Source organism: Branchiostoma lanceolatum, chromosome 3 (assembly GCF_035083965.1).
Source record: "Branchiostoma lanceolatum isolate klBraLanc5 chromosome 3, klBraLanc5.hap2, whole genome shotgun sequence".
NCBI classification, from domain to species: domain Eukaryota; kingdom Metazoa; phylum Chordata; class Leptocardii; order Amphioxiformes; family Branchiostomatidae; genus Branchiostoma; species Branchiostoma lanceolatum.
The window spans coordinates 8,221,623-8,247,304 of NC_089724.1; the positions used below are offsets into that span (position 1 = coordinate 8,221,623).

General features: G+C 43.3%; 2 protein-coding genes across 7 annotated transcripts; both read left to right on the forward strand.

Moving 5' to 3' along the window:
* Positions 1-363: 363 nt before the first annotated feature.
* LOC136430005 (activating molecule in BECN1-regulated autophagy protein 1-like) lies at positions 364-16,594 on the forward strand. 3 transcript variants are annotated; one of them, XM_066420216.1, is made up of 15 exons: positions 364-833; positions 1,667-1,725; positions 3,263-3,446; positions 4,078-4,250; positions 4,935-5,001; positions 5,440-7,820; positions 8,708-8,917; positions 9,264-9,329; positions 9,693-9,773; positions 10,296-10,402; positions 10,977-11,087; positions 11,548-11,733; positions 12,454-12,626; positions 13,123-13,262; positions 14,402-16,594. In XM_066420216.1, the coding sequence occupies exons 1-15, from the start codon at positions 702-704 to the stop codon at positions 14,652-14,654; spliced, it is 4,323 nt and encodes a 1,440-aa protein (XP_066276313.1). In that variant the 5' UTR covers positions 364-701; the 3' UTR covers positions 14,655-16,594. The 3 variants fall into 3 exon arrangements, with proteins under 3 accessions (XP_066276313.1, XP_066276314.1, XP_066276315.1); XM_066420217.1 differs by having other exon boundaries at positions 12,466-12,626; XM_066420218.1 differs by having other exon boundaries at positions 10,995-11,087.
* Positions 16,595-17,586: 992 nt separating this feature from the next.
* LOC136430007 (myosin light chain kinase, smooth muscle-like) lies at positions 17,587-25,642 on the forward strand. Of its 4 annotated transcripts, none has more exons than XM_066420222.1 (9): positions 17,587-17,720; positions 18,818-19,041; positions 19,797-19,903; positions 20,541-20,714; positions 21,226-21,341; positions 22,229-22,382; positions 22,943-23,073; positions 23,597-24,395; positions 24,453-25,642. In XM_066420222.1, exons 2-9 carry the CDS (start codon positions 18,955-18,957, stop codon positions 24,985-24,987), a joined length of 2,103 nt encoding a protein of 700 aa, XP_066276319.1. In that variant the 5' UTR covers positions 17,587-17,720; positions 18,818-18,954; the 3' UTR covers positions 24,988-25,642. The 4 variants fall into 4 exon arrangements, with proteins under 4 accessions (XP_066276319.1, XP_066276318.1, XP_066276317.1 ...); XM_066420221.1 differs by having other exon boundaries at positions 23,597-24,376; positions 24,407-25,642; XM_066420220.1 differs by having other exon boundaries at positions 23,597-25,642.
* The last annotated feature ends 40 nt before the right edge of the window (positions 25,643-25,682 follow it).

Genomic DNA, 25,682 nt, shown 5'->3' on the forward strand with positions numbered 1-25,682 from the left:
AAGTCTCTGTGATTATGTTATATCCAGTCTCAAGTTTTCAATGTATGATAATAAGGAACAATATCGTCATCACATGATTGCCTATAACATTACCATTGACATTTTTAATGTTATGTCTTCTAACGATAATGTCATTGTCTAAGGAAATACATGTAATACCAAAGAGTTTTAAACGACTCCTAACCCATGTTTCGAGTATAAATGTGTATGGTATCATGCTTATATAAAGCATACAAAGGGTTGTAATTTTTAAAAAAATTTACAATACTCAAAATTGCTTCACCCTGTGTTTATGCAAGGAGGTTTAATATATGTTTACCCCCTGTGTTTACATTTTTTGTGATCATGCAGAAAGTGGGTTACCTATGGGATCTTGTGCCTGACCGCAGCCATATTGAATTTAGGTCGTCCAGAGAAGTTGCAGATCGTCTGAAATCATCTCAGCCTCTACTCCTGTTTATATCATCTTCATCTCCTCAAAACCATCGCAAAATTTACTTTTGGAGTCAAATTTACAATGAAGCTTCTCTGAAGCATGCTTCACCAGGCGCCAAGGACTGAATTCTCGAGCCAATGTCAGCTGAACGACTCCTGGAGCATATCAATTTTTCCTTGGGATTTCGCCTGATGAAGAAGGCAAATTATAAGCTTTGAATTCCATGGAAAATAGACCGTAGTTGAAAAGCACGTCGAGTTGCAATATGTCGAAGAGGAGTAGAAATACAATACCGGCCCTACAAGGACGGGAAGTCGGCGCTCCTGGGCTGTGGACGCCGGCTGCACTGAGGTTTTTGGCCGAGGACAAGGCTGCTCTATTTTCCCAAGACAACCAGGTCTGATTATTATAACGAAGTTTTTGCATTTTTGAGACGTTATTTACGTATCTTAAAACCATCTAGATATACTTACTGTGTTTCTGTTGTGGTTATCTTAATCGGAGGGAAGAAATTGTGCCGATTTGAATAAGACTAAAGAGGATGTACACAAATTTGCTTCGAATTTGGGTGTACCCCTGTGCACATCTCAAATTATGTAAATCTTTCCAAAATTTATGATCTGGACGATGGGATGTTTGACAAAGGGTTCAAATTATCTCTCTAGCAGATTTTGCAATTTTTGCTACGTTCCTAAGAATGATTTTACAATTTCAGGTTGAGAAGAAAATCAGAAGACTGCAAAAGAAATATACTGTTATACATGTTGGAATTCTGGAGCAGTATCCAAAATCGTTTATGCATAAGTTGTTTTCATAGCTTCGGTGGCTATTGGGAGGACGTATCTGCTTGTATATTTTATAGGAGTACACTATATGCAATATACAAGCAAATACATCCTCCCCAGAGTTGCCACGACTACATTATGTCACAGAGGCCTTACTGGCTTACATGTCATGTAAGGCCTCTGTGACATGATGTACATGGATACAAAATCCTGCATTTATTTTGTATCAATAATTCCATTGAAAGAATTAACCTGACGTTAACCTTGTTTACAACATCTGCAATTATTGTTGTGTACAGATTTCATACGGTGATTCTGTACACAAATGGCAATATTTCCCCTCACAGATGAACTTTCATTCGAACTGCCCCCCCCCCCCCTCCCCCATGACTGGAGGGTTTGTACTGACCTGTGCATAATGTAATGTTTGGTAACCCCTCTGCAGGCTGTGAAGCTCCCAGGAGATGCCAGGACTACATTCCTGATGGCCTTCAGCCATGATGGGTAAGCTGACAGTTCTGTCATGATCCCAAGGGAATGTTTAGGCGGCAGGGCTCGAAATTCATTTTTGCAAATAGGTGCACTGGTGCAGCCAGCCCAAAAGATTAGGTGCACAGAAAGAATTTTGGGTGCACCACATAGAATAGGTTTGAATGTCAGAGAAGCATAATTACAAAGTTTTACGCTCTTAAGAACTTCAATCTGTAATTCCATACGACCATAGCTAACCTTGAAATTTAAAACAAGTGATACATCACAAAAGGTTGTATTGCTATTTTTGATACTTACATTACAAGAATATTCTGTATGCTTAGTGTACAATAGTGCCTTTACCCTATAGCCTACAAAAATATCAAGGTGCACAGTCAAAAATTAGGTGCACAGCTCCAATTTTGTGTGCACACAGGTGTACATGCACCCAGTATTTCGAGCCCTGGGGGGTCATGTGAGCACCTCATGCCCTGGAGCTGTGAATTGGCATCGTTTCATGTTTGGTTTACAATACAAACCTACCGTATGGCATTTGTGACAATAGAAGTAGGAATACCTGAAATACTAAGATGTTAATGGCGGGACTTCAAGTCTTGAGCCAAAAATTATACAACTACAGGCATTAGACAACAATTCAATTTCATCTCAACATGTCGAGGTGGCAGTTTGACACTTAGTGTCCTTACCTATATTTTCCCTTTGTTTATCCGGAGCCGTCACATGTGCATGCACATGCACAAACTGCTAGTAATCTTGTTTTTACGAGGCTAAGCAGAAAGAAAGAAGAAGAAGACACAGAAAATGGCATCTAGGAAAATGTAACAATTTGGCCTCCCCAACATCTGCTTGGTAATTTTTTACAAGCACAAGTGTATTATCAATAAACTTTATAAACTAAAAAAATACACTGTTTACTTTACTACTCATTCAAACATAAACTGTTTAAAGCCAGAGTACACAAAGGCTGTAAGAAAATTAGTACGGCTACTTTGAATTCTGTTTCTCTCAGATGTCAGATTGTAAATGTTATGTCCCTTGCCAGCAATCGACCCCAAAAAGGCTAAGGTCAACAGGTTTTTGCTAGGGTCGGTTGGTTAATACAACATTTATTTCCCTAGGCCCTATCAAAGATATGTACAGTGTATGACATAGTGCTGCATACCTTAACACCGAACCTAAACTGGATTTGTAGAAACGTTTAGGTTCAGATGAAAAAAACACCTAAACCTCTGGAAACCTCCAGACTTGCAAAAAACCTTAGATTGTGAAAATTGTGCTGGACAAAAATATTGCTGTTTTTGTGTATATTACTGAGCTTTTGTGTTTACTATTGACTACCCGGTACATAATTTTGTCTGTATTGTTTTCAAATTGCATGTCAAATTTATGCCAATATGCAATTCTATGTGTAACCGAAAAATACTAATTTTTAGCACACATATGCCATGGGTTCAGATCCATGATACCATAGATAGTAGCATTTCATTCATTGCTATATACTGAGACAATTGGTATTTCATTCATAGCTGCTATATTTTATCTACCATAGAACGCTGATGGCATCCAGTCACGGCGACCACAACATCCATGTGACAGACCTGCGTACGGGAAAGTGTATCCGCACCCTGGTTGGCCATTCCCGCACGCCCTGGTGCGTGACCTTTCACCCCTCGTCCAACGAGATTCTGGCGTCAGGCTGTCTGGATGGGGAAGTCAGAGTTTGGGACCTACATGTGAGTTGTGCTGCTACGTATGACTTTTGATAATGGTTATCTTTATTGCATATTCATACCAAGAGGAATAAATTCACATATGACCACACGTGATCTACAGGATGTAAAGTATAAAGCATGAAACACTTATGCCAATGCTAAACACAATGTGTTTAAACCCTATACTATTGTATATATATATATATAGTTCTTCTCACTTTTTGAAACACGTGGAAACATAACTGACAAACGTCTGAAACATAAATGCACATCTAATGACCATTTTTTTACCAAGCTCAATCCAGGGGTCAGGTTTCCCTCCTGAAAAGTCTTCTTGTCCCAAAGAAAAAAAATGCCTTTCCCCTAGTCCAGAACATGCAGAGAAAGTCTTATGGTTGAGAAATATGTTGTGAAAGTCAAAATGAAAGATGGCATCACTTGTTCATGTACATGTACATGTACATGTGTTTTGTGAACAGCTGTGTACCTGGATGAGTCCTTCCTTGGTCCATTACAATTTATCCATGCACGTTTGAAGAAGATTTTTTCAATGATTGAAATTCTCATGTAGTCCTCCTCTTGAATCAGTTTTATTTCATGTCCACATCATATGATAGCCCTTAATTTTCTGTACTCTCTCACACAACGACAGGGTGGGAGTGAGAGGTGGACGTCGGAGTCCAACACCGTCATCGCATCCCTGACCTTTCACCCCTTGGACCAAGTGTTGGTGATCGCCACGGGCAACGCTCTCCACTTCTGGGACTGGAGCCAGGACAAACCGTTTGCCTACGTCAAGACGGCGCGGGAGACAGAGAAGATTAGGTAATGGATCAGGGCGTGGTCACGTTCACGTCCTAGGTTACGGAAGAAGAACTTTATCGTGCCACAATTGTAACTGGTGCACATGAGAGTTGAATTATTGCTAATTGTTAACAAATATTAACAACTAATCCAATCTATGACTAACAGAAGAAATAATCTATAGAAAAAATGTACATGCTTATGCTCTAGAACAGTACGTTTTAGATATTGTATTTTTTTAAAGCAGGCTGTGACAGAAGTTGACAAGCATCTAAGACTGTGTTTTTGGTAACAAGACAGATGAATTTTGTATGACACATGCACCCCTATCACAACAATGCTCTCAGATTGCGATCATACGACAATCATATGGCAGATGTGGTCGCTCTCTTTCTCATTACTATGTTCACTAATGCCTAGCCTGTTAGTTTCCTTTCATTGGCCTGAAGTATTGTTTATTTGTACAAAATACTGATAGCGGTCATATCACTGCCATTGACAACATTTTAATGAAGTTTTTAGACCAGAGAAGGGTATGGAAAGACCAAGTTATCTGCCTCTATGTTGAACTGGCCATGGGATTATTGAGGATCCTATCATGTGAAAAGGTACTACTAATAGTAGATTTGTAGTTATGTGTGCATTCAAGTTTTTTGTTCAGCTCTGATAACATTATAAAATTGTTTTCTCTTTATCGTTTTTCAGACTTGTCAAGTTTGACCCACTTGGTCACCATTTACTGACAGGGATTGCCAATGTGCCAAATGTTCGGGTAAGTACAAGAACAATGAGTACAGGTAGGTAGGTAGGTAGTCGACGTGCGTACGAATGTATCTTATATGAAGGAAATGTTACCATAAAAGGCCTGGACATTCTTTTTTTTACATAGGTATAAGTTAAATGTTAGATTAAAAGTTAGATGAAACTAGGAATTGAATAAATGTTATGACGGTATGTTTGTGACGTGATTCGAGCGTATTATGGTATGATGGTAGAGCTTTGTTAATTGCTCATTTCATTTTAGCAGTTCTCATGCATTTAGAGAGTGTAAAATAGCCTTGAATTGAGTCCTGTTAGCTTGAGCCCATCTCCAACGTGTTGGCAGACTGTTAGAAGCGGACTAAAACTAACTAGACTCCTGAATAAGAGGAAACAACACTCATTACAATTTTTTTTCATAAGAATTTCCCATGTTTTCTTTTTCCTCCAGCCATTTGATGCAGGAGTCGTGCAGGTGGACAGCTCGGACTCGGAGACAGACATGCTGCCGGAGCCAGATGACTCGGAAATGCCGCCCCGCATGTCTGTCTGGGACCGCCGCTCCCGCGTTCTCCACCGCCTACACTCCATGGAGCAGGACCTGCGGCGCCGCCTGGAGCTTCTCAGCAGCGCTGCAGCCCGCCTGGACCAGATGGAGAATGAGATGCGCAACATGATGGGGTCGTTTCAGGGTCACGACCAGGCGATGCTACCCCGGGGGCGGGTTTCTGCACGGACCTTAGCAGATCCAACCTCCAACCGAGCCGACAGCACTGCCATACGGGCTAGGAGAGGGGGGAGTGGTAACATGCCTCCTAGTCTACAGGGAACTGCAGGTAGGGCTTCTTCTTCAAGCCTACACGACCTGGATGCTCGTTTATCCATCAACCACCAGAGGATACGCAGAACGCAGGAGTTCATCGACAGGTTGCGAGCGCGGCTCGGACTACAGCCGTCTTCTACGCTGAGTAGGTACGAGAACCCTCCGTCCGATGAACTGCCAGGATTGGGCAGCAGGCGTGGCTCCGAGGGTAGTCAAGGCAACCGGCTGAGATTGACAGCCTCCTCTAGTATGCAAAGCGCCACGAGTAACACCAGTGACACTGGTAGCAGTAGCCGGAGAAGCCTGCAGTACCGGTCTAGCATCAGACGTAACATTGCCAGCCAGTCTTCTGCACCTGGTATTGAACTGACAACTCCCGTTAGTGTACACAATGCAGGCATAATTAACATGAACAGACCTGGGGTTAGTTATGTTTCAAGAGGCTGTGGAAGTAGGAATTCTTTTGGTAATGTGAATGCACAAGACACTTCTGCTAGTGGCGGTGTAAATACAACAAGTAATGGTGGTGTGACAACACAAGGCACCAGTGTAACCACTGCTGGTGTGAATGTAAACCTACCAGAAATTGGTACAAACACAAGCAGTAGTGGTGCCAATGTGCCAGACACTAGTGTTACCACATCTGCCACAAGTGGCTCGAACACACAAGTTTCTAGCAGCACAGACAAACCAGGCAATGTTGCAAACACATCAGAGGTAAACACAATAAAGAACTCAATAGGTAGCAATGCGAGACAACCCTGCAATACTACTAGCTGTAATGTCAAGAACGAGGCAGCTTCCATAACTACCACTAGTACTGGTAATGTCACAAGGTCCAGGCAGACTGATAGCAATACCAGGGGAGGAACCTTCCCGCCCGGAGAGAACAACTCTCGCAGGCAGGCAGCAGAAGGTCTGCTTGACCTTGGAAACCCTTCCCCTGGGAGACCCCAGTCAAGGTCAAACACATCTCAGACAAACGCTGTGACTCACAAAGGTAAAGACTCTAAGCTTCCTTCCAGTAGAAATACGGGAACGACTCCAAGAAGCATCAGCAGTACTCCTGACGCGGGAGGTATGCCCCACCATTGGTGGACACTTAGTTTCAGCAACAGTCAGCGTCACTGCCAAGATAGAAGCTTCCCAGTTCCTCACAGTCGTAACACAAGTACGACAAGTACCAGCACTGCTGCCACGTCTACAACAGAGAGCAGTCGCCCCACTATGATGAGCACCAGCACTTCTATGGTTTCCTCCTTGCTTCGAGGAAACCAGAGAAACAAGTCAACGTCCTCTGCAGAGTCTGTCCGTTCGGCCAGTGCTTCTGTTTCTAGAAACAACAGGGATGCGTCTGGAGAGACACATGTTGATGGAACCGAGTCAGAGGAAGACCTAGAGCCTCCCGCAAAGAGAGTCAGGTCTTCCCTACCCTCACACAAAGCATCAACTTCAAGTACAAATCCTCCAAATGTGGACAGAGCTTCCACCAGTACAAGAGAAGGTGGAAACCAGTCCGTACAGGAAACAGCTTGTCCGTTGTTACCACCGAGGGGTGACCTGAGGTCATCACCAGCAAGTCTAGCTCTCAGCAGAACTTCCAGTGAGTCTAGTGCAGGGGAAGGGATGCCTGCCTTGAGTGAACACTTTACTCTGCCTTCCTATCACGAGGCAGTCACTCACACGGGTGGCGTGGAGACAAATAGAGAAGCCGGCACAACACGAGTTACTGCCGCGCAAAGCTCCGCCACTACAGCTCAAACCACGACAGCATCCCGTACAGAGTACGGCGGATACGCCAGGATCGGCTACTTCTCTGCCAGGCCAGTGCGGAGGGGAGCAGTCAGGAGGACATGGACGGAGAGCCAGCAGTCGGGGGACGATGTGGAGAGTGCTTCAGGCATAGAGAGCCAGCTCAGGTACCAGGCACATCAGGTCAACACTGCCAGGAGGAGGCTGGACTCACTACGGCTGAGGAGTCTACGGGCACTTAGATCACGGGCACAGAGGTTAGCATACAATAGCTATTTTTGTTGTTATTGTTATTGGGTAGGCCGACTACTCTCTCTTTTCAGCCAGGGGCTGAATTGCGAGGAGCGCACGATTGGCGGGGCTGAATCCCAAGGATCTGGAGTGACTGCCATTCGGAGTGCGGGTGACCTCAATACAACAATTGCTCCATGTGCAGCCATAGGTTGCCATGCACTATGGTTGTGCTGAGGCTTTACCTAGAGTGTCTATCAGATGACTGGATGGTTGAGTTGATATTTTTTTGGTTGACATTTTACTGAAAAAATTGTTGCTTTCGAATGGTAAAGATGGTCTTTATCAAATCTTGAGGGTTTCGCTGAGGATCACCCATAGAGTCTTATCAGACCACTGGCTTTATATTGAATTTTTGGCTGAAATTCTACTGGAAAATTTGTTCCTTTTAATAGAAAAAGTTGTTCTTTACCAAAGTGAATGAAACGTCCACTGTGTCATTACATGACCTAAGGGGTACTGAGCAATGGGTGAAAGAAAAGTCTAGAAATAGCAAATTACAGCACAAATACATGTTATAATAATCCAGTGAACTAAAACAAAACCTATCCAAGATGTGTGAATAAACGTGTGTTCATGGATCGAACTGTGCATGTGCAGGTCATAGCTGAAGGTCCCTGAGATATAAATTAACACGTCTGGACCTGACAAAATACTCACTCACTCACTCACTCACTCACTCACTCACTCACTCACTCACTCACTCACTCACTCACTCACTCACTCACTCACTCACTCACTCACTCACACTGTATAAAGCATGGTCGAGACAAGAACTGTCAGGCCTTCAACTTTTAACTGGGCATGCACAGTTGGATCTGTGAACATGCTAATATTGAGGTTCTTGTCCTAGGGCCATGTCCGGAGAGAGTCCCTACGAGTCGCAGTCCACGGTGACCCGACCGGTGGTGTGGCAGACCTTCTCCCACCCCACAGAGCCCCAGCCCCCCGTCACCCCCACCAGGGCGGGGAGTCTGGAACCCACCTCCGCTGGCGATGGTACGGTCCAGGAGAGCGCCTTCTCAACAAACGTGCCGTCACGCTTTTATGGCCAACACACCAGGTGAGTTAGATCTTTTACGGTTTGCCAAAATGATGTTGACTTACTTAAAAACTGGAGTGATTAGAAGCAGAATCTTTCTTGCATTTTATCCACTTGATGATACATATTCAGATACAGTCAAATCTGTACTAGTAGAAGTGACCACCTCTACATTTGAACATAAGAACCACCTGGCCAATGTGACCACTTTTTGGTGGTCCTGTAGATAATTTTCCCCATTGACACAAGCACTGAGAATCATGTCTGTAGTGACTGCCTAGACCAGAGTTCTTTGTTTTAAGTACTTGCTTTTCATAGTTTCTTTTTTTAAGCTCTTAACAGTTCTGTTTATGATGTGATGTTCCAGATCAGAGAGTCATCGCAGCCCCCTGGGTTACATCATGCGCAGACATGCACTGAATGAAGGAGACAGGTAAAAATAGATGTAACATATGACAAACCTACAAAGTGTAGTGGATCACCCCGTGGTAACTAATTTGGTGTAAGCCTGAGTGTAGCAAGTGTATTTGCAAGTGTATTTGTAAGTTTGGCATGGGCATTTGTAAAACATGTTTGTACGTAAAGCTATGAATGTGTGTAGAAATATGGCCTTCTTTAGATTGTATCCATTGTCAGAACAAAAATGCAGTCACTCTGTTAACATTGTATAGGTATTGTGATACTGATGTGTGCATAAAGATGTAGCACTACATCAGAACATTGCAGCAAGGTAGGAAATGAGACGTCCTTTACCACAACATTAAAACATTTCTTGTGATGTTTTTTTCGTCATCAGGGAGGGATCTGATCGTGGTGGTGAGCGGGTACGGCGGCGTCTTCACGGCCGTTTCAGACACCACACGGCTGGATCCTCAAGGTGATGGCTTTTCCCTAAGTTTATTCAGTCTCCTAGAATCAAAAACACTTCTGACACTGCTATGCTTACCATCCATACGGCAGTTGAGAATAGTGTTTAGGCTGTCTTTCCCTCAGATTTAGTAAAGAAAGGATGGGATAACTTCACTTTAGCAAAATGTAAGCAGAGCATGAACCTTTTGTTTTGAATGACAAGGTTATATTTGTATGGGAGACCTTCATGGCGAAGATAAATGACAAGCTTCCTCACCGTAACTCGAGTGTAAATAAAGGCACAAACAAACCACTAGTGTAGCTGATTTTGATACAAAGTAATACAATCTGATACGAGTTTTATTGACTACATGATATCAAACTTTCTCAGATGCTGCTACTCCTTGTAGAGCCCAGTCACGAGTACGGCAAAGATGAATGACAAGCTTCCTCACCACTATTGTAGCTGATTTTGATACAATGTAATTCAATCTGATAAGAGTTTTATCGTCTAAGATTATCCAACTTTCTCCAATGCTTTTTGTTGTAGGGCCCAGCCAAGAGTGGAGTACGTCCACCCCCACTACCGCAGTGTTTTCCACGGCTCCCATCGACCATCCAATGCCGTCCACTCCGCCATTAACAGGGCCATTGCAGGTGAGCCCTCATGATGTCAGCCATCTTAATCCATGATTTAGAGGCTGCAAAATCTGAACAGTGTCTCATACTGTTTCAGGGTTTTTCTTGGTAAAATTTGCATGGGGGAGTATTGCAAGGGAGCCGAGCGACCAAGCGGGGGATGGTGTTGAAGGGGGGTTCCCACAGGGTGGAGTTTTAGAGAACGTTAAGTAAAATGGGGTATTTTAAGGCTTCCTTAGGTGGAAATTACTGTCAGACAGGTCACAGTTGAGGACTATGGCCATATGTGGCCTAGTGTCATACCTGGTCAATCAAAATTTTATGCTGGTCAGAAGATCCATTCCCCAGGGTAAGGGGTGCATGGTCAGGGCATGGGGGCGCAGCACCCCTGTAATACAGTTCAGATAAAGCCCTGCTGTTTAAAGATATACTCTCTTGTACGAGGTCTAGTCTGTTGAGATTATCTTTTGAATGGATAGTTCAATCTACTTCTTAGGTCTATCCTTCTTATGCCCCTATTACATTAACACTAAAAAACAGTCCTTAAGTGGCACTTTTAATACATTATTTTTTAATTGAATTAAAACCACAGGAGCCTTTATTGGTACAGGAGAGTCAGCTGTGGCCAGTAACATTGTGAACACCACCCACCGTCTACAGTGGTGGGACTTCACCAAGTACCAGCTACCAGAGATCAGCGATGGTAAGATGTCACCACACTGTTTTTGTGCAGGGTTTTATGTGATGCATTTAAGATCTTTTTATGATACATGCAGTATACAAGAAGTTCAAATTATCTTCACATAAAGTAATAGCTAAAGCATTGAATGAAACGTTTGGATATGTAGTGATTATGTACTTGTCTCTGCAGGAGATCATTGATGTATTAAAAAAAAATGATAACACAAAATATTTCAATACATTTTCGTTATAATACTGACTTGTCAGTCATGTACCCTGGATAAAAAATTGAATTTCTTTTATAAAGGAAATGTTGTTTCTTGGTTTGGCTGATGTTGCACAGCTAGCCGCTATTAAGGGTAAACCCTAAAGAAAATGTAACATCAAAGTAAGCAGCTGTGGCAACATCATTCTTATACTATGACTATCTTCTTGTATCAACAATCTTATAACAATGCTTTCTCCCATCCTCCCTCTCACAGCCAGTGCAAACGTGATCGTTCCCCACTGTAAGATCCACAACGATGCCAGCATCGACATCTCCAAGGACGGCTGTTACCTAGCAACCTTCATCCCCAGTCACCGTGGTTTCCCCGACGACGCTGTCCTGTCCATCATCTCCCTGCAGAAGGACAGTCTGGGCGACATCCTGTATGCCAAGAGCTTTGGTGAGATGGTCGTTGTTTACAATGGAAAAAATCTGCATGTTTACTTTCTCCTTGCTACCTAACTCTGTAACCAGTAAGGAATGGGGTGCCATATGGCTACTTCAGTGTGCTAAAGGTTAAAAAGCCAACACACTTGTCGAAAACAGTAAGGGTGACCCTGTGGGCTTGGCTGTAAAAGGGAGCAGTGGTAAAATCTATATTATTGCACTGCAAGCCTTGTTAAAAGTGTATGCTTTGCCTCATTCCAGATGATAGCCGCTTCTCCATTGTCTTACCTCAGACAGTGGTTGTGCTAATAAAAAAAGAGCACAACACTATGTTAAATTCTACCTTGAAAAGTGACAATCTGTAGATTTATCTGTGAGACAGGATGCATTTTGAATTCATGATCATTGTACTATGACCACCTTTCGAATAGCTGCAAGTGTTAAAAAGGCGATTGAAGTCCAACAAGTGGTGTTTTATCTATTACTGTTTTTTTATTTTCACTGTTAATCATGGGCAGCTACATGTATTTACATGTATCTGGGCCACTTGCAAACATCTAGCTAGAATAACTACTGTAGTTTTGAAAAAAAAAAGCCAGATTAGCGTCAATTGTTAATGATTTAGGGGTAATACATGAATGAATATGTATCAGAGCCTTGGTGTATGGGCCCTTGAAACACACCCCCTATCCCGTCAAATAGCCCTCTAATTTACAACTGTTAACAACGTTAGCTGCTTCCTCAGGTCCCAATGCCATCTCTGTGAGCATCTCTCCCCTGGGGAACTACGTGTTGGTGGGGCTGGCCTCGCGCATGCTCCACTGGCAGCTGGTGGACAAACAGATGGTGGCCCAGGTGTTCCAGCTCAGACCGGCCGCAGAGAAGGCTTTGGAGGGGACTCTTGTGGTAAGGAGGGGAGGGGGAGGGATATGTGTGTGTGTCTGTGTGTGTGTCTGTGTGTATCTGTGAGTGTGTTGTGACTAATGTATGAGATTGAGTGAGTGAGTATGGGGGAGAACAAGCTGTGAGAGAGATACAACACAGACATATTTGCCATATGCTGTCGTACGTCTTTCGTACAGTTCTGAAGCAAGTCAATGGCAGTTAACTTAAGTCCTGTTTAGGAATACCGAAATGCTGCATCCTCTTGAAAGTACTCAGTGTGCTTTTTTCTTTGCCAATTTGAAGTGTATTATAGTCTCTGTGCCAAGGCTTATCCAGTTGAATAAAAAGGAATGATAACTTTGCTGGCACTTTGAGATATTGGAAGCAGTAACATCCCTGTTGATGTGATACCAAAGATACAAGTTGAATGCTTCTCCTTGTGTTCCCAGTTTGTATAGAACCTGATGCATAGTAAGCATATACATGATGTATATAGAGTATTTTCTTGTGTTCCCAGCATGTACAGAATGTGATGCACCACTGTGACCCAGAGAGACGGAGCCATGTCAGTGTGAACTCTGCCTGCTGGCTGCCTGGTACAGGCAGGGGCCTGGTGTACGGCACCAACAGGGGACATCTACAGATCTGTAGGCTGGGGTGAGTACCAGAACACTCAACTTGCACATGGCCATACAAGTCAACAGGCTGTCCACTACTGTCAGGCTACTGTCAGAGTAAAGTATTGAGGACTCATTTTCTGCCAATTAGACAAAAGGTGCAATGACTATTACTAGTATTTTTCCAACATGCTAAGATGTTGTGACGGCAAGTTTGTAGAATATTTCTGAAACAAATACTTAGTGACAGTTGGGTAAGAAGGAACTAATTATCAATTTAAATTGATTGAGTATTGCTACTAGTATTAGCCCATTCTTACACAATTGTCTCTGAAGTATTTATGTCAGAAATATTCTACAAACGTACCACCACCACATAGTATGTAGAAAACAGACCACAACTATTGTTACCCTTCCACTCGTACCATAGCAATAAAGGTTTCCATTGAACAGTTGTTGACTATCACTAAAGTAGGATATGTAGTTGGGTGCGGTGTTTGAAAAATGTTCTGGTCTACTAGCAATTTGGCATATGGCACCCTGAGAACAGGTATGTCCCTGTGGCTCAGTTGGTAGCAGCCTCACAGTTACAAGATCCTGTAAGAGCCTGTTTCCAATTAGTTGGTAACCTGGAGATACTGGTTCAACATCTGTCTGAAGGGAGATGTTGTGGTCAGATGTTTGAGGAGGTGCCTCGAGCATGTTAAAGGGGAAGGGCTAGCAACTCCTCCTTCCGTAAAAAAATACCCTGCTACTGAAACAACAAGGAAACTTCTGAATGGAGTTTAAACTGTAAAAGCCAACACAATAAATTGACTTACCCAAATTTTCGACTGAACAGCTACAGTCATTTTCAAGGAATGAACCATCCACTGCTTCTGTGACGTCACGTTATGCAGATGAGACATGTGATTTGGTGAGCAGTGGATCATATGTTGCAGAAAGTCTACGGCGCCCTCCGTCTCTGTTGAGGGATGGTTGTAATGCCCGGATGTAGATGGACTCCTTAATCCCTCTTGCAAAATATTCTGATTCTGTGTCCAGGATCTTAACCTTGTCCAATGAAACCGAGTGTCCAGGCGACTCTATGTGTATGTGTTGAGATACTTCAGAAGAGGTTGTGCCCTATGGCACTACGGCGAAGGAACTATTAGAATAACACAGTTTTGTTTTCTGCAGGTATGAGCCAGGCAGCCAGCAGGAGCAGCCGGAGGAGCCCAGACTCGGGCCGGCGCTGAACCCGTTTCCTCCCGGCAGCGGCGGCGGCGGGAACGCACGCATCACGACCCGGCGCTTCTCTGGCAGCGTGGCCCAGAGGGTGGTGAGAGAGCGAGGCGTACAGCACCCCATGACGAACACGACAGCCACGCAGACTCCACCGGGCATGACGTCAGCGGGAACTCAGACAGACCAGGACATATCCTCCATATAACACTCACACACAAGAAATAAAGGCTCCGCCCCTGAGGTGTCGCCAAAAACGCACTTGAAATGTAACTACGGTATCGTTTATGTGTAGTTTTTCCCCTGCAACAGTAACACAGTGTGCAGTACTGTAAAAGCCTATGTAAAATTCTGTACATAATACCTGTACATAATATGTGTTAACTGCTTAAGAGCGCAATGCTACAGCAATGCACTTCCCGTTGTGAACCCCCCTAAATACCATCCTTGACAAGTGCGCTGTTTGCCCCTACAGTCTTTTAAGTGTTAATGAAAGGAGCCATGTAAAATATTGTGTTATGATATTTCTGTATCAACTGCCTGTACAGAGGCTTAATAACTAGTAGCCAAGAGGTCACTCTACTATAATAAGTGCAAATAATGTATGCATGTAATATATGAAAATACCTTTCTGTTTTACACCATGCTGTCAAGAAATCATTTTTCAGGCAATACTTAATATTCAGTTCCTTTGTTTTCGATTTCTTTGTTCATTGATAAGATATTACAGATGCTTAGCAATAAAGTCTGAAAAAATAATTGCAGCCATTTATGGTCAAGAAATGTGAGATTGTATTTCTACATGTTTGAGGGCAAAGTTTATGTAACAGATGTGTCGGTACTTTTCCTATACTAAGCAATTTTGAAATATTATTTGACGGTGCATAGATAAGATGCAATTGACATGAAATTAATTTTGTCCTTGTTTTTTGGGATCGAAATGAAATGTTAATGCCTTCTATCAAAGCTAGGCACAAGAATTATTTGGTTTTAGTTCTGATATAGACATTTTAGTTGCACCCTTTCCGTAAGTTTCACTGCCAACTGACTATTTTCCGTCCAAAGCATTGCTAGGAAGGCCCTACACACGTCTCAAATAACACAATGTATGGGGCATTCATAAAGTTATGCCATTTTTTTAATGTAAGCTAGTGGTTTCATCTTTGTATTCATTTTTCATGTCTAACAATTTGTTGTTCAAGAAATATTCGGTTTTCTGGCAACTGCCTTATGTCAGTGAACTCGAAGCCATTTTGAGCCTCCTTTATGTATACGGTGTATCATATTATCAGCAAATATTTTATGTTGCACAAGGCAAGGTTAAATTTATATTGATAGGCTTTGTTTATTGTTATTTCTCATGCATGGTTTAGGTTGTATGACATAGTTGAAAGTCCAACCTAGTCTGATATAAACATTTGTTTTCTCAATATGTATATAGCATAATGGACTTAAAATTGCAGAAAAATGGACTGCCGTGTCCAAGGAAAGTTGAAGAAATTTGTTTCGGAAAAGAGTTATAGTAAAATAGTTGGCAGCATGAACATGTGCAATTTAATTTTTTGTCACATCTTAACTCTGTTTTGAATTTTGAGGCAAAAGCATAGTAAGAAGTATGAGTAAAATGATGGATGGCAGTATTTGGTGGATGTTTTTTGGAAAAATAAAGCCAGAGATCTGGAATTTTTCGGGAATTTGGACTGTCCAAGTCAGTAAGTTAAGAAATCCCTACGAAACTCTCCTCAAATGCAATTTTGACAGCCTATTAATAAATTAAATATCTATTGGTAGACAAACTTTGCAAAGATGTTAGCAGTTTGGTTAGTGTATTTATTTCCCCATTACAGAAGACAAATTCTGGTTACATTAAGTTTCACATGACAGTACAATTTGACAACAAGTTTCATTCCAGGAAATCGACGATATTGTTGCATCTTATGTCATAAAAAGATCATTTTTATAGATGTACTAAAATACTCTTGTTGCTGAAAGACCAACTTCACGGCCATTTTCAGTGTGCTGTAACAAATGTTCTGGACTCGAATTCTGAGCTAGTGTGTCATTTGTTATGATAAATTTGATGACCAGTTCCAATATGGCTATCGGTGATGGTGGTGCTCCTATAAAATATATCATAAGCAACAACAAGTGTGTTGTCATTAATGTTGTCGAATTTTATGCAATTCTTTAATGATCATGCATGGGATGTTAACAATATAGAATACTGTGTATGGTATTGTATTGTAAAACCACAGAGAAACAAGCGTGTGGGTTAAATGCACAGTTGAAATCGCATTACACAGCTTTTGTGGAGGCCTACCCCTTCCGGATATGTGTTGTCCGGTATTTGGTCCAAGTGATCATAAATACGCCAAGGCCGCTAAACGCCATCAGGCCGACTCGAGTTTCTGTTATTACTGATATGTGTATCCGTAACAATGCAAAAGCATAGAAGCATCAAAATATAATTTTAGGGAACGTTAACGGTAGACTGGACTGGCGCAAAAAGGATAGGGAGTAGGGTGATAAGAACTCACAACGACGTAACCGGACAATCGACTATGACTCGGACGTGACTGTTGCCGTCGGGATGGAATAAATCACTCTATTCTAGTCCAAGAATCGTTTCTGTCGTAGGTCATCATATAGTCTGGCCCAGATCCAACTGAGTTAGGCCGACATTAGAACTTGGCCATATGGTCATACTTCCCGCATTAAAGATACCTTTCACTACCCCGATACATGTATGATATGATATGACATTGCTATATCATGGGATCATTATCGAAACAGCGTTTTTGAATGTCAATGTTATATACAGTTGTATGTACATGGTTCTTTCATTTGGCTAGCCGTTTTAATGGTGAATAATTTTAGGAACATGCCTTACAGTTAGTAAAAGGCCGGTGTACGGTGTATAAACAAATACTACAATCACAAATTGGTGTAAGAAAATTATATTGAAATGATATCGACAAAAACGATGGAAGAATGAAACAGGCAAGCATGACTAATTTCCCTTAAAAGAGCACAGTGAATATGGCGTCGCTTCGGTCTTTATATGATCCCTCGCGACTATTCGTGTGTGAAATTATTCCCGGTATGTCATATGATAGCCGGCTCACTACCCAGTCTATGGCATTTTTACCGACAAATATAGATGACACAGATATAATGTATCATTGCACCGCCGCATCACTGGACGCAGTTCCGTTCACCGGGGTCATCATCAGGCCGGCCTAACATCTTTCACATTTCGGATTGTTCAAAACCTGTAAGTATATATTTGTCATAAAGACAATCCGGTTCTAAAGCAAACGTTTGCACATCTAGCTGTAGAGAGGCCAATTTGACATTATATTTTACCCACAATGTTGTTCTCGTTCACATATGGTTATTCGCATGGTATTGATATCCAACCAAGAATTTGCTACCATATACAAATCAAGATGTGTTTGTATTTATGCGGTGATTTCCAAAAGCTTGAGTACTGAAAACGGCCCGGGCCTCAATGCTATTGTTATAGCTTATTCTAATGTTGTATATGTCTGACAATTCGTTGGGCGGTCGATGTACCAAGGAAAAAGTGTGTCATATGGTAACGGGCTGGCTAGATGGGCACGTACATACAATTTGTTTTCAGCATTTCTGACATGCTTGTCACCAGGAGACCCATGTATTGACATACGGTGCAGACAGCGTCGACTCCACCTCAGTAAAAAAAGTTGCTGACTAACAGAGACAAACGCCATCTACTGACGATGCACGGTTTACTGCTTTGTTTTGTCGTACAATGGTGTTATATTTCGGGGAATCGTAGTGTGTTGTATTCAACGATTGTCCATCCTTCCATTCTGAGTGCCTCAATTTTACCCTCTCCAAATAGATCGACTAACACCGTATCACTGTCCCATCACCATAAGTAGGTTGACCATCCCTTAGCTCCGCCCCTTCCCAACATTGCTGCCAGGTTTGGATGGTTGTGATTCGCTGAGTTTGGAATAAGTTTATAGTTTACTTTGGCTGGACTTGGAGAAAGCACTTCCACACACATGACCTCCCCCCTCACCTCCAGACCCTTCCATACCAGCGTGATGATGTTGACGACATTATTGTTCCCTTGCTATAACTGCGCCATGGCTAACTCCCGTGTTCAGCACCGTCCTGTCCTTCCTTGCCAAAGCAGCATCCTAAAGACAGAGAACGTGCAGTCCAACTTACGTATACACCGGAAAAACAAGACGTTTTTCGTTTTTTAGACATTAGTAGCTGCATGTATGTTTCCTCGACTTCATACGGCGTCGTAAAAACAAAATACATACCTAAACAGTCTGTAGCTAGCTGACATCTGAGTTTTCTATTTGCGTCTAGACCCCGATCTCTGGCTCAGAGAACGGGTGCTGGCACATTGAACAACAACAACAACTCCGTCGTCTACAAGAACACCAGCAACAAGATTTGTCCATCAACAACTAACACGTCCGTGAAGAAAACACCACAATCCAAAGATGAGCCTGTTCTTCCAATACGATTACGGGGCAAACGTTCTCAACAGCCCTCGGTACGACCACCGAAGGATGCCGATGAGATACGAGGTCATATTCCTAATTCCTTTTAGGCTCCGCATGTTTGTCTTTTGCTAGAAATTTGAACAATGAAATTGCCTTTTCTGTTTTTCGTAGGGCATAGTGCAGGAGAAGTTAAAGTATTCTAGTTATGTCATAGTACATAGTCTCTGCCTAGATGATTACCCCCCCAAAATATGACACAGCCATGGCACTTTTTCGCGCGATGCCGCATTATGATAATGTCCATAAGTGGTAAGGACTATGAGAGGCATAGATCGTTATGAAATACAAATTTGGATATCGTGAATATTAAGGTACTTGAAGAACGCAGCCATCTGACAACACTTAAATTGAGGCGGAATAAAAGTGTCTACTTAAAACGAATGAAATGGTTTCCATCATCCCCTTTTCCTAATGTCTAGCTAATTATATCATTAAGGACATACAACCGGCGGCCTGATATGGAACAACGCTCAAGTCAACGCTCCTAGATCCTGTCTAGATCTTGGTAGATGGTACTGCTCGTATTTGGTCATCGTATATTTGACGAAGTATACATGTATACAGTCCAGGAATATGTATACGTCGATACATTTCTTGTAAACTTCTCTTTAGTTACGTAATTACACATCCATGCTGTGCCCAATGATGTACACATTGAGTGAGGGACCGGAGTGTAAGTTTGTCAAACTCACTAAGTACCCGTGTCATTGATGCCATAATGCCATTTTGATAGAGCACGAGCTATAGAAGGTTAAAATAATTGTGTTTGTGTCCAACAGAAAATGGACCCGTCTATGACGGCCCGTGCCTTGCTCTCTGATTCGGGGCCGAACTACTTTCGCAGGACGCCGCGGGCCGCCTTCAAGCCAAGCTACGACGCACCGAGGTAACCAAGTGAGATTACTAGTCATACCGACCAAGCAAATTACTAGTTATACCCCAAAAATATTTACTCAAGCAACTGGATAAATTTTGAAACAGTCAGACGTTTCAGACAGCATCCGTTATTTTTCGTCAGTGACTTTCCTGTCCTTCCTTTCCAAAGCTATCAAACTATTTTTGGCGTATCTTATTACCTGGATGTCTAACCTTCATCAACGTACTAGTTATACTGACCAAGCAACATACTAGTTCCGACCAAGCAAATTACTAGTTATATTGACCAAGCAAATTACTATCATACTGACCAAGCAAGCAAATTTGTATGATCTGCACGCTCAATGATTCTCAATGTTGGACGAGTTGAAAAATTTCCCATTTACCTTCGATCTGCTGGTGTTTTTCGTCCTTAATGTAATTTAGCAAGTCTTAGCGATGTTATGAAGTCTACGTATCACCAAAATGAACGTTGTTGACAAGTAGTTAACAATATACGAACACATAAGCTTGACTTCGACCCTTTGGTCGGTGCTATAGCCTTATTGTCGACGAGGTGTTGAACAAAGAAAGGAACTTAGAAGCTTTTCATTTACTGATGACAGTATCAAGAGAAAAACTCACCATTCGTTTCATTTGAAATCCAGGCCGAGGCGTTTTGACCCGTCCAAATACGGGGACGACGACTTCGACCGTTTCAGCGTAGGGCGCCGAACCCCGCCCCGGACCCCGCCCAGGTCCCGTCGCTACTCGGAGAGCGAGGACTTCGACAGCACACCGGTTCGGCTGGGGAGGAGGGGCAGCTTTTCAGGCTCACTAAGGTGTTGTCATATTCAGCACCTAGAAGATGTATAGCAAAAGTCTGTCTTATGCTCCTGGTGCTCGCACGATTAGCTCACAATGTCTATTTGTTATCGGGTCCCGCGTTGATTTTAATTCCGAGTTAAAATGATTCGGGGTCCCGACCGGGCCCTAAAATAGGCCGACAGTAGCAGGGAGTCCCACGGGGCCACGTAGGGTTCACGCCCGAAGGTGCCCCCAAATATCCCGTCAACTACCAAGCGGGGCCCCCTTTTTCCAATTGGGACCTAAGCATAACAGAAAGGCTTAGGAGCTACAGCGCTATAAACACAGACTCTATAGAAACTCAAGCAACCAGACATCACCACTACAAAGACAGTATTGCTTGTCGAAGTGCCGTTAGTTATCATTGATGACGTTACACAATTACACGCTATTGCGGTTCTATGGAGACATGTAGAAGAACACTTATAATGACACACATCGATTCCAGCGGTCTTTTCGGAGATTCTCAAAGTGCTATCTTTTCAGCTATGAACAAGAGGAAAAGTTTGATGACATCCTTGACCCGGAGAGTTTCGGAATTCCTCGTAGACCATGGTCATACCGAAGGCGACACGAAGAGAAAAAGGTGTACATGCCCAAAGGCAAGTCATTTACCACCATTTATTGAAATATTACATCGCAATGACCATTGACCAATGGATTGATGTAGCACTGTGGCAGGTTTTTAGAGGAAGTTAACCCAGGCATCAGTAACGTATGATAGACTAACAACGTAGTTACGTTGATGAAGGTTATGCGTGGGTCACATTTCCCAGCCGGGACCCGGCCGGGCTGTTTGCGGAAACGAACAATTAAAATGTATATCAATAAATATGCACAAGCTATGCTCTTGAATAATTTTGGTACGTTTTGTGTCTTTTATATCATACTTTTTGTTCCCAAATGCTGCCCGGCCGGGCCCCGGATTGAAAATGTGACCCAAGCATAAGACATCCAGGTACATGTAATAAGATACGCCAAATAACAGTCACTCAAGCAACTGGATACAATTTTGAAACAACTTAGTTGTCTGTCTTAGATGTATATTCACTCTCTTTATGCTTGTACACTATCATTTATTGTTGTTTACTTTCCATTATATTAGCCTAACGGAACGAACGACTTTACAACACACTTCGGTCAATTAATGAGAAATGACGATTAATGAAAAATCTACAGCTGTTCTGTCCTCTTCCGTAATTCTTTCTTTCCGTTTGTTCAAAAGAATGTGATACATCCCATTCAACCCTTACTATATATAAATAGGTCAATATATCAATGAATGTCTAGACCTTAGAACCAACTGTGTAAATGATGCGTTGGACTCAACATGTTGATTTACTCATATCTATTCATACACATTAATATATAGGGTAGTTAATTTGTATCCATTTGACTGTTTGTTTGCGTATATGTAAATGTAGTAGACCTTATGAAAGTCACCGTACTTTTGTTGTGTCGATAAAGATTCCCTATCATGTAATATCAGGAAAGCCCCCCATGTTCACTACCGGGTTGAGGACCATCACCGTGGGGAAGGGAGTCACGGCGCGGTTCACGTGCTCAGTGCGTGGCGACCCCGTGCCACGGATCAAGTGGTATCGTGATGACGAGATCATCACCCACGATGGTTTCAAATACAGGTAGTGTAAATGATGTCACTTTGAAGGCAAACGACCTTTTCCTTCTGAGGATGAAACATAATCTGCAAACAGATCTTACGGGGGCAAAGACCGTATCCAACCGTAGCCAGCGGTGGCTATGACAACTCATTTTGCCTGTTGGATACGGTCCTTGGGCCGTTAGATCTGCTTGGAGATTAGAAACATATATGATCATATATAAATGTCCTGATATCTGTGGATATCTGCAATGACTAGATAACTGCCAGACTTAAGGATTCTGACTCATATATAGGAGATACATTTCCTTGACGTCTTTGTGACAGCTCTTGAGGTAACAGATGAACAGCCACCCCTTTGCATATGAGCTTGTTGGTGGTCAGATATTCTCACTGAAGCTAGCAATCGATACGTTGATAAGTCACCAAAAACTTATGCCGTAACAATGGGCCATTAATCTATAGCTAGAAACTATTATTCTCAAAGCAGCGCATGATAAAATTGCGGTCACTACTAGCCCCCCGGCCCGATCGAAATCTCTGCTTGGAGAATAGGAAATGATGGTTTAACTGTATTTCCAGGATCTATGATGTTTGCGGCGTGATGACGCTGGAGGTACGTCACGCCAATGTTCGTGACACCGGGTACTACACCTGCATGGCCATCAACGACTCCGGGACCCGCACCACCGTCGGGAGGCTGTACGTGTCCGGTACGTAACACGGTGCGCCTTTTCTATGACTCCAGGGGTCTAATTAGGGATGAACAGATAGTCAGACATGTGGTGATGTGTGTTACCAGGCCGTTTTCTTCCTACTCTAGCTGACGTCTTATGATATTAGGTTCGTCAATTCGCACAAACCAGGGCTGTCTCCAGGACCCAATTTGCTTGTTGGATCATGGACGGACAAACTTTTCACCCCATCCATTCCAAAAATCTGAACTTTGTGACAGAAGATGGATGAAAATCAATTTCCGTAAGCTTAGAATGACAGATTTAACAACGGAAATTGACATCATGGGCTCCCAAACAATGAGTGGGACGGATACAAATTTAAAGCTGGAAACAGCTCTGGTACAGACATGGAAAAATGCTAACTTGGGCACATGACCTTCAAACTGGTTGGAAGGATGGCAATCATAGGCCATTACGAACAGCGTCGGTGAACAATTACTCGGAGCCCCAATACCTTTGCGACTCAGAGATAACATGGATCTTCTTTCTCTTCTTTCAGAGAAAATCGGGGAGCAGCTTGAGAAAGCAATGGACGAAGAGATTGCAGCCAGGAAAAAGGCCGTGGCCGCCGCCGTGGCATCGGCAGTCTGGGGGGAAGGAGAGGACGCCATCGCCGCCATCAGGAACACCCTGCACGCCGCCTCGCAGGACAAGGCCATCCCGGAGGGCCCGCTCTTCGGACCGGCCAGGGAGCGGCAAGAGCTGGAGATGGGAGACGACAGGTTCGGGGAGAGAGCGGAAGTTGGAAGAGCCGGGGACGTCCAGCTCTACGACAGGGAAGAAAAGGAGGCCAAGGGCGGCCCGGGAAGGAAATTCAAGGGAGAAATCTCTGCCCATGCTTACGAAGATTATTCGGGTGCCGGTAGGAAGTTCAAGGAAAGGCCGGAGAAATGGGATGTTCAAGCCTTAAAGGAAGAATACGCTGGACCGGGGAGGAAATTCAAGGGCGACATCTCTGCTGATGCTTACGAGGATTATTCGGGTACTGGAAGGAAGTTCAAAGAAAGGCCCGAGAAATGGGATGTGCAAGCTACAAAGGAAGAATATGCTGGACCGGGTAGAAAGTTCAAGGGCGACATCTCTGCTGATGCTTACGAGGATTATTCGGGTTCCGGGAGGAAGTTCAAAGAAAGGCCCGAGAAATGGGATGTGCAAGCTACAAAGGAAGAATACGCTGGACCGGGGAGAAAGTTCAAGGGCGACATCTCTGCCGATTCGTACGAAGATTATGCCGGCCCCGGGAGAAAGTTCAAGGAAAGTCAGCCTGCTTCGATGCCGCCTAAGGCTAGTCAGCCCGCCTCGATGACGCCTAAGGCTAGTCAGCCCGCTTCGGTGACGCCAAAGGCCCAGCCCGCTTCGATGACGCCTAAGGCCAAGCCCGCTTCGATGGCTCCGGCTAAGGCCCCTCAAAAGGAAGTTGAGGGTCCCGGTAGGAAGTTTAAGGGAGAAATGTCAGCAGATGCATATGCAGATTACCAAGGCCCGGGCAGGAAGTTCAAAGAGCCTGAGAAGAAGGTAGAGCCCAAAGCTCCTCCACCTCCGCCCGCACCACCAGCTACGGCACCAGCGGGCAAAGCAACACCTTTCGCCGCGGCCAAGAAGACCAACCCTTACCTCAAGCTGAGCCAGACCAGAGTGGAAGCCAAGGTCGGTGAGAAGGTCGAGTTCGCCTGCTTCGCCACGGGGGACCCAATCCCGGGCGTAGAGTGGAGGAAAGGCAGCAGCATCCTGCCGTCCTCGGGCCGCTACGACCTGTACGAAGACGACGACGAAATCGTTTACTTCGTCATCCGCAAAGTGGTCGCAAAGGATGCTGGAATCTACACCTGCCACACCTCCAACACGAAGGGCACTGTTACCGGAGACGTCGAGCTTGTAGTGCGCAGTTAGGTGTACAAAGTCCTTCTCGAGTAGCAGGAAGAATTTACATTGTCTTGAATCATATAACAATATTAACATCACTCTATCCCACACCCCTTGTACAACTAACGTTCGTCCATCCCAAATGATACTGCTGTCAGTACGTGTAGAAAGTGTTACAATCCCATGTCAACATCTTCTGTAATATATCTATTCAATATTAGTGTCTCCCGTTCAAAAAAAAAATGAATTACTCACAAATACCATCATTTGGCAAAAGTTGATAGAAGGCTTGGTGATGACAGAATATGAATAATTTCCATCTTAGCTGTGGACAACGGAGGAACGGGAGGCATTACAGAAACAATCCATGCTTATAAGGTAACCGTGAATATATGCATAGCTTGGTTATCATAGAGTAACTGGCAATTCTTTCAAGAAAGCAAGGATAAAGCTTGGTGAATCAATTTGTGGTTGCAATCATTGGGAAATGCAAGCTTTTTGCACATAGAAGAGTAGAAGATATGGTCGCGCCTTATGCATCGCTGTGCACTTGTTGAAATGCATTTCTGGTGGAGAAAACATTATGTACAGTGTTGGCTGGCCCAAGTAGTTTGTAACATCAACCCCACATTTTGTACTAAAGAAACGATAATTTCAAATAAAGTCATCGAAATTTAAAGAACTTTTCACTATCTTTATTCCTAACTATGCATTTGATGAAT